This window comes from Seriola dumerili, unplaced genomic scaffold (genome assembly GCF_002260705.1).
Source record: "Seriola dumerili isolate Sdu_G_001 unplaced genomic scaffold, Sdu_1.0 BDQW01000091.1, whole genome shotgun sequence".
NCBI lineage: Eukaryota > Metazoa > Chordata > Actinopteri > Carangiformes > Carangidae > Seriola > Seriola dumerili.
Window position 1 is genome coordinate 2803245 of NW_019174346.1, and position 9383 is coordinate 2812627.

At 42.9% G+C, this 9383-nt stretch overlaps 1 protein-coding gene across 1 annotated transcript in view; it reads left to right on the plus strand.

Annotated features, from left to right (window-relative positions):
• specc1 (sperm antigen with calponin homology and coiled-coil domains 1) overlaps window positions 1-7644 on the plus strand; it is a 69377-nt gene extending 61733 nt beyond the window's left edge. Inside the window, exons 13-15 of the mRNA XM_022745829.1 lie at window positions 1718-1834; window positions 4597-4656; window positions 7274-7644. Coding sequence (XP_022601550.1) covers window positions 1718-1834; window positions 4597-4656; window positions 7274-7363 — 267 coding nt within the window. The 3' untranslated portion in view covers window positions 7364-7644. The remainder of the gene's footprint in view (window positions 1-1717; window positions 1835-4596; window positions 4657-7273) is intronic.
• Window positions 7645-9383: the final 1739 nt, after the last annotated feature.

Consider the following 9383-nt stretch of genomic DNA (forward strand, 5'->3'; position numbering starts at 1 on the left):
CTTTTTGCGGTACAGAAACAGCACAGCAGCGATTCTCATGTGGACGGACTGAACTCTGACCCCGGCTGGGGTCTTACCACACACATCCACAGGAAACTCTGTCTGCACCTAAATATCCGCAGCATTAATGAAGAAGCCATTTTAAGCAGACGAGGAACTCCACCATGTGCACACTGCGGCACAATCAGACAGTAATGGACTCGTGTGTATTATGTCATTTTTAGCCATAGGGGCTGGAGGGATAGAAATGTCCATATCTCAACAACTACTGAATGGATTTCCATGAAACAGACATTCATGTTGCCCTGAGGATAAACTCTCCTGACTTTGGTGATCCATTGGAACTGCCAGTACGCTCCTTTGGAAGCGTTTGCCTCCCCCACATCTTTCTGATGTTGGATTGGGAGGTGGGTGGAGGCTCTGACTCTAACTTACTGACACCATGAACCCAACATCGCCCACACGCTGTGCACCGTGATCGGTGAGACAGGAGCCGGGGTTTGAACTTCTCTTTTTCCTTTTTTTTTTTTCAGTCTTGACACTATTTCTGTCACTGGTGAAAAACCAAGTGCAACACCATAAATATCGCCCGGGAGAGACTGAAAATATCCGTATTTACACATATCACACCCGCCTCCTTTTCACTCTGCCGTCAGCTGTGGCCACTGGGATCAGGCATAAACACGTCTTACTGAGCTCGTTCACCCAACCACATCTTTTCCTGTAGAGCCACCATGAAGTTGACATGTTTGATTTTTCGTGAAATGACCCAGAAACTAAATAAAGATGGACGCAGCCTCTGTGTCGTCTTCCACAGGTTTCTGAAGAGCGGCTCTGAAGCTCAGAGTGAGCTGTGATAGTTGGACATGAATTTTGTTTTGTTTGACATTCATGATCCCCAGAGGATGAATTATAATCAGTTTGGTGTCTTGATATTTTTGATGTGAGGTGTTAAAGCTGTAGCTTTGTTGTTGTTGTTGTTGTCTGCCTTCAGGGCTCTGAGTATTTCCACCTGTACTCGATGGATGTGGATCAAAGTACAGTGACTCTCCCAGGTTCAGTGTGTGAATGGGTATATGTGTGGGAGGCGTATAGAGGCCTCACAGAGACATACCATGACTCAGGACAGTCTCTCTGTCTGTGAACCCCATCCCCAAAGCTCCTGAGAGGGACAAAAGAGGAAGACACCGGAAAAAACTTATCTATCCAACGGGGAGCCTGCAACGCCAAACAATGGCCTGGAGGAAGTTTTTCCTCCGAGCTTTCTACTCTTATCGGACTTTGAATATGTCGCATACAGTGTACGAGGTGACGATGCTCTGCGGGACACACACACACACACACACATACACAAGCACAACAGGCTGGACGTGCTGCTATGCACACAGAGGAGAGATCAGAGAGAACATTGCAGGCTTAAAGGGGATCTAACAAGATCCTTCTCTTCCTCAGAAGGAAACACGACCGGGCGTTAATGCACTCTGAAAGACCCAGAACAGCAGATAATGAGGCTAAATTTTAAAGTTCATTCTGTTTCCGTTCTATGACTTAATGGCTTTTTTTTAACAGCCTGTTCACGTGGTCAAGAGGCTATCAGCTCTTCCACCCAAATTATGGGCACTTTCAGCTCATTATCATGTTGCGATATTGACTTTGGTTTGTTTGTAACCTGTATGATTTTTTTGTTTTTGCCTCCTCCTCTTTCATCTCTCTACAGAATATAGATGTGACAAACTTCAGCAGCAGTTGGAGCGACGGCCTGGCTTTCTGTGCCCTCTTGCACACATATCTTCCTGCCCACATCCCTTACCAGGAACTCATCAGTCACGATAAGGTACAAAACTGCAGGAAGACTGCACACGCACACACACACTCACACACACACACACGCCCACACACACGCACACACACCCGCACACACACACACCAGCAGTTAATCATATCAAGCAAACTAAACTGATCAGAAATCAGTGTATTTATATTTATTCATATTTCTTGCACACAGATTCTCTCCTCAGACCCTTAAATTTACTCTTTCCTCATCACCTCTGACCCCCTTATCCACTTGCCAGCACGCTTGCATACTTGGACCTAGTCATCGTGACCCAGACGAGCTCATGCATACATCCATATATGAGCAAATCTGAGGTTTGGTGTCAGTTTGTTCCAGCGCAGAGGGGCTCACATGTACCGCTCAGTGTAGATGACACAGAGTCCCTCAAAGGGTACGACAACACTTTCTGACTGAAGGCTTTACTGAGGAAATCCTTTCATGTGTAAGAGGTGGAGTCAATACAAAAACTGACTTCATCAGGATATTTATCTTTCGGACCTCGAGCCTGAGTGGAGAGAGGGCAGTTGCATTTGTTTAGTGAGGTGAATTGTTCACAGCAGCTTGGTGGAGCTCGCCTGATACGATATGAATGTGTTCTGATTCAGAGTGAACAAGCTGCAGGCTCAGCCTCCTGTTGTCCTGTCCCAGGCTGAGACTCGCAGAACTGCGTCTCCAGAAAATACCACACATTAATCCACAATAGGTTGTTTGTGGAAAATGTGAACCTGTAAACTGTGAAAATGGTCTGCTTATACAGTGAAGGTCTGAAGATGCATGTTTGCCAAGAGGCAAATAAAAACCGCTGTAATGCTTTTAAACCATTCTGCCAGGAGTCATTTTTTCCACCGTTAAGCTGCACGTTACAGACTTCTTTTATGAAGTAGTTTACATTTTATAGGTCTGCCGTATTCTCCATACAGCATTAAACCACCGCCTGACGATGAATTATGAACATAGCGTTTGTGTAGTCATACTGTACATACTGAGCACCGGGCAGCAGCTATGGCTCACTGTTGACGGCTCTGTAATGTGGACTTGCAGGTGGTATACACAGTAACTTTGCAAACAATATGGTTCCTCTCTGGGGACCGCAGGGTTTCCACCCTGCTGCAGCATTAAAGCAGCTCTGACCAGGCCTGACACATTCTACGTGACAAACGAGTCATGTAGGCGTGTGCACACGGTCGTGTTGGTGTGAATGTGTGACATTAAGCTGATGACAGAGACATTGCGTGGCCCATCTCTCTGAATAATTCAATAGATGTGTGTTGGCTTTAATAACTCTTGCTGAGTGACTTTCCCCGAGGCCCAAACACTCAACCTCTCCCCAGTATAATCCGTCCCTCCAGTAATCCCATTAATGCCCTCCTTCACCATTTATCATACATGTTTTTAAGAAAACAATGTCGTAGGTGGATTTATAGATTGTAGGTGAAACAGGGGAAGTTTTGTTCTTTCAGCTACAGAGCTGATCATTAAGAATTCATCATTTATTAATTCATTATTCCAGCTGGGCTGACGAGTCCAGGCAGTTAATATGACGGAGTGGACGTGAGTGTCACAACCACTCAACTCAACAGGCAGAAAAAACTGAACCTCAGGATGAGAGGGACGGTGTTGATGAGTTCAGTGCTCACCTCTGAGGACAGTTTGTGTTGTGATTCACGGAGGACGACGAAGCACACAGCTCCTTTACTGGAGTCCGAGGACAGATCCACATTTTTACTTGAGTTAAAGTTCTGGAGTATTTGATTTTAAAATTCTAAAGTATTCAAAAGTAATTTTTTTTTATGTTGTGTTGTTCCACATTTACAGAACCTGATGACTCTGAAACAACCTGCTGACTGACTGACTGACTGACTGACTGACTGACTGACTGACTGACTGACTGTAGAACCTATTTAACAAACATTTAATACCTCGATGTGCTATCTAAAGTTTTTTATAGGTAGTGATGAATGTTGGTCGTGTTAAAAACAAACATTTAAAACGAAAGGAATCTTTATTTTATCAAAAAAAATTCAAACATGGACTTGAAGAATCTTCTGCCTCCTCTTTATCTAACGTCTCCATCAGGACGTTAGGACCCTGACAGGTTCAAACATGGCTGACAGTGGAGTTTGTGATTGTTTTTTCCTCTGTGGTGAACACGGTGTATGGTCTATCATATTTTTCAAAATAAAATAAAATTTATTCCTCTGACTAAAAACTGCTTCAAAGTAAGAGTTCGTCATAGAAATGTAGTTGAGTCAAAAGCACAATATTTGTCTTTTTAAGTGTAGTGGAGTAAAAGCCAGAAGTTTCCAAAAAGATAAAACTCAAGGAAAGAACAGGTACTGGAAAAATATACTAAAGTACAGAACTCAAGTAAATGTACTTTGTTACTGTCCTGGTGATTCATCACGTCATTCCTGTGGAAAAGTGATTGCACCAAATTCCACAGTTTCATAACGAGGTTAAATCTACCGGGATTTCATTCATGGGAGGTTGACGAGAGTCACAGACGGGTCTGTTATTGCAGGGACTTGGTCCAGTATAAGTTTATACATATCAAATAAACATCAGGGATATTATAATACATCAGAAATGCTACACAAACAAGCAAAGGCTTACAGACATTTTGGACCGTCGTGTGTTTGCAAAGGTTCATAATTGTGTTTGTGGGCTTGTCGTCGCCGTTTGAACCTCCTTGTGTGGCGCTGCAGGACGACGTGCAGCGAGGTTCAGTGTCTCAGCACCCACTGCTCTGTTTTTCTCTTCAGGTCCGGAATCTGACCCTGGCTTTCCAGGCCGCCGAGAGCATTGGCATCAAACCCTCCCTGGTGAGTTTAGCTGCCACAGACGTCACACACACACACACACACACACACAGAGAGAGAGAGATAACACAGAGGGCCCATTTGATTAGACAAATTGGGAACAGTACACTTTGATTTGCTGAACTGTCAGGATGAAGCTTCAGAAGAGAGATGCCCCACATCCATTTCATCGGAGCGTTTCTCCTCCTCACGGTCTCGAGCTTAACTCTGTCATATCGGTGACTGAGCCCCGGATCTCTGCTTTGCCTCGAGCCCGTGTCGGCTCTGTGCAGTGGAAATCTACGACTCTTTACTTCAAGATAAAAACAAATCTAATTCATATTTCTGATGCAATTGGACTTTGATTAGTTTAGGTAGTTTGTGAAAACATTAGCTACTCTCCTCACACTAACATCCAGCTGCTCCACTGAAGTGTTTAGACTTTGCGAGAAACTCCTTCCATGTTTTGCCATGATGTAAACAAAGCCACTTTCATATGTTTTTCCTGTAAAGCAGCTGAATAAGTTTATCGTAGCAAATCTAGAGTACGTAGTCTCTGGTGTCAGAGAGTGTGAGAGGTGCTTATCTTTTCTTAACCTTAAGCAAGAAAGTGACTCAGCTTTCTTTCAAGATTTGGGCTGGATTTTCCGTTTATTGGATTTGGTTTCCAATGAGTCAAGTCTCTATAACAATAAATATTAATGACTAAATAAGTAACAGCCAAACAGAAACAGTTCATTACATTTATTAAAAGCTTAAATAACCCTCAGAAACTGTAATCTTCCACAGGACTGTGTGTGTGCGGTTCGATCAGATCTTAGTGACAGTGACTGCGTGGCATGAGCAGGATGTCAGGCCCTCAACCCATCGAGAAAACACAGACACAAACAGAAATTCAAAAACCCGTCATGTGAAAAAAGAACCTTTTAAAGTCCTTCTTTGAGTCAGAAATGAAATCATTGTATTTTGGCATAAAACTGATCCTGCCTCATTTGTCGTATTTAAACGTGTCACTTCGCTGCCTTCAGGTCGTCGATGTCAGAAACTGTTGTTCATAAAAACACATCTGCACACGGCCCTTTATGTTTATAAGCTTCCCTGCATTTAAATACCCATATCACTGGCGGTAAGAGTGTGTACACTAAACAGTTTAATGCTGACCAGGGAAAGTGAGTCCCTCACGCACATCAGGAAGAACAGACAGGAAGAGGCTGATGTAGAGGAATAATCTGCTGCAGCCAGTTGAGGTTTTTCTACTCAGACTTTTATTCTGCTGTACAGACGGATCTGACTCAGTGCTCAGGTTAAACTAACATGACCTTTCCTCGCTGTTTGACATCTGTGCTGGGCATCTCGCCTCGTTACTCTCTGCACTTCTGGCTTCATGATTCCAGGAACACGATAAAACCGATGAATGCAGTTGGGTTTTTATTCTTTCTAAACCGGTCTGAGACGACTTTGAAAGTCCACAAATCAGTCAAACAGCTTGTTTCTTCTATTTCTGGAGGAGCCAGCTGGATCTCAGCAGGGAAGTGATTTAGTGAGATCAAAGTTCACAATTCTTAGTCTTATTAATTCTCCATTACATGCTTGTGGTTACAAGATTGGATGTGGCAAACTAGTTCCCATGTCAGTGACTTAAAAACGCAGTAAATAAATAAAAGACTGTAACTGGATCCCTCTGTTCTCTACTCATGAACTTGCATGCAGTGTTTTCAGTTCTCTATCTGCTGCTTAAACAAAACCCACAGAGCCGTGGATCCTCCTCTCGTTAAGGAGGTGACTGAGGCTTCTGTGATGCCGGAGTCATGTGAAAGTCCACTTCACTGTCTGACTCATCGCTGTGGGACAGGATTGGTCTGCGAGTGGCTGACTGCAGCGTCACACAGCTGATCAGGAGTCTCACAGTAACTTAGGCACATTTTCTGTATCACTTCATTTGTCCTGCACAAGCCTCAGTACTACTGTGTCCTAAACCAAAATAGCCATGTTTAAACTGAGTCAGTCAGACGTCTGTGGGACTGTGTCAGTGTGACAGGAAATATGCGATTTCTCACTGAGCTCAATAATAAAGTCAAACATCCTCCATGCCTGACTGAATAAACGCTCTAACAGTGATGTAGAACAGAAGATAACAAGTGAAAGAACAGGCGTGTGAATAAGGAACTATTTATAGATGAAAAACAAAATGTCAATTTGTCATTTACTGTCCGTCTCTAATAATAAACACAAGGCGTATTTGACAGTTGTGCCAAAGCCAGTGAGAGAAACTGAGCGTTAATGTGGTTCAGTCAGTGATGAATTATGTGACTGTATGTTCTGTCCGTCTTCTTCTTTTCTGCGGATGTTGCATTTGTTCTGCATTCAGTGTTTAAACACTCATTTGTCTAATGGGGAAGCTGTAACTTCTCTAAAAGATCTGTAACATTCCCATTTACGTATATTCATGGCAGTTGGCAGATGCTTCTATTAAATGTGGTCATAATAATACTGCTCTCCGTTTATGATCTCACATCACAAAATGCATTAACTATTAATCATCAGACACTGTTGGTGCAGCTTTGCATTGGCCTGATGGGGGTGCTGTTTGTGATGATCAAACTGTTGAACCCCCCCCCCTCCATCTCTCTGCTCCTAACAGGACATGGAGGAGCTGATGAAGACCGACAGGCCGGACTGGCAGAGCGTCATGCAGTACGTCTCTCAGATCTACAAGTACTTTGAGACCTGAGCGCTGAGGAAGAGGAGCTGGAGACCGATGAAGACTGGAGGCACTGCAGCACTTTTCTGTCAGCACTACATTCACCTTCCAGACAGAGCAAACGCTGCCACTTTAACCCTCCTGCTGCTGCTGCTGCTGCTGCTGCTGCTGCTCACGGACACCAGAGACACGACAGAGGACCGCTCTGTTCCTGAGACACTCAGCCGTCATGAACTCACTGTCTTCTGTCTTATTTCTTGGCAACAGTGCAGCCACGACACACACACACACACACACACACACACACACGCACACACGCACACACACACACACACACACACACACACACACACACACCACCCTGTTTAAAGTGTCAGTTGAGCATTTGATTCAAAGACAAACAGATTATGGAGCCAAATACTTCTCGAGCCTTGTAGCAGTTGACAGCACGACTGAGAGGATTAAGAACTGGATCCATTTTTTTCATCCCTTGATATTGATTCAGAAAAACTTTTTTTTTTTTTTAGATAATATGAAATAATTGCATTAAATCCAAACAGGCTGTCAGTAGAAAATCAAAAGAATCTTATTTTTCACTTGTTTTTTAGCTCGGTCTCCATGTCAGTCAACACTTCACCTACTGGAGTTGTTTGTGAATCAAATGCTCTGTGGAAATGATCTGACTTTTGTGCCAAATCTTCTGCCAAAACATGACTTCTACAAGACTATCTATGCATGGTTAAAGTGTAGTGTTCAGTGTCAGTGTGCAGTGTGACGTCCTCTTTCACTGACCAACACACAGTCATGAGTGTGAAACCAGCTGTGGGTAAATTTTGGTTCTGTTTGCTGAAATGTTGCTGAAATGAATCGATAGCGATGCTTATTGTAAATTAGCCGGAGTTCGACTTTGCAGAGCAGAGAATCATTTGAATTGACAGGTTTGACTTCAAAGCCTTTATATTTCCACCTTAATTGTATGTCCTGGTTTGTCCTTAAAAAACGGAGGTCAGACAGACTCTAGCTGCCATCTGTGATGCGACACTAAAATGATTTAACGCTACGAGAGTTGCTGAATAGTTTTGTAGAAATATTTTTATGAAAACAGACTGATGTGTATGTTTGTGTTGTTTACAATTAAACCTCCTGTGATGTTCCCTCATGTTCCATCAAGAATCAACAACTATGGTACTGCAGCTGCTTTGCAAAATATATATACATCTATATTTCGCATGCCATGTTCAATTATGAAGGAGAGGGAAACTTTTACATGTAGGAGTCGAGGTACAACATGTTCTCTGTGGTGTGCTTCAGACAAGCCTCCATTTGCAGATGCCCCTATGTTTTGGAAGATAAAAGTGTTATTTATTTATTTACAAGACTTGCATCCTGAAAGTGAACATGTGGACAGAAATACAGTTTTCTATTTACAGATGTCAGATTTGAAGGACTATTGAATGAATATTGCTCAATAAAGGAATGTCAAGTTTTATTTTCAATCACTCACTTTGTTATTATTATTATTATTCCTCAGATAGTGATGTATCAGATGAATCTACTGTGTGAAAGAAGCAGAAAATATATTCCTGTGCTGCTCTCACTGAGGTTAAACTGCTTTTCCACTGCGCCCATTAAAGCGCGGTGCCAGGGTTGTAAAACATTTGGGCATGTGGAAACTTCTCGCAGCGCACCTTTTGTACTTGAACACATTTCAGTGGCAGCAGGGACCGTGAAGTAACACGATAACTGGAATGTCTAAATGCGATGAACTGGCTCCAAAGAGAAATAAAAATCAATCAAACGAAGGCTTGAATAGGTCGAAGATCGAACATTACAGGGTTTGTTTGACCCTTAACTTCATTAAACGTCTGCTTAATCACATGGAGTTTAGTGACCTTCAAAACAACCATCCAATTAAAACACACACCATCTCAGATGCGTGACGTGCGTTTGTTCCGGTTAACACATTTCCATATACAAACATCACTTTCTGCAGTTTGTCTCGCGCGTTTGCGTCACACAGCAGCGGAACGTAAACAAAATTCCGCAAACA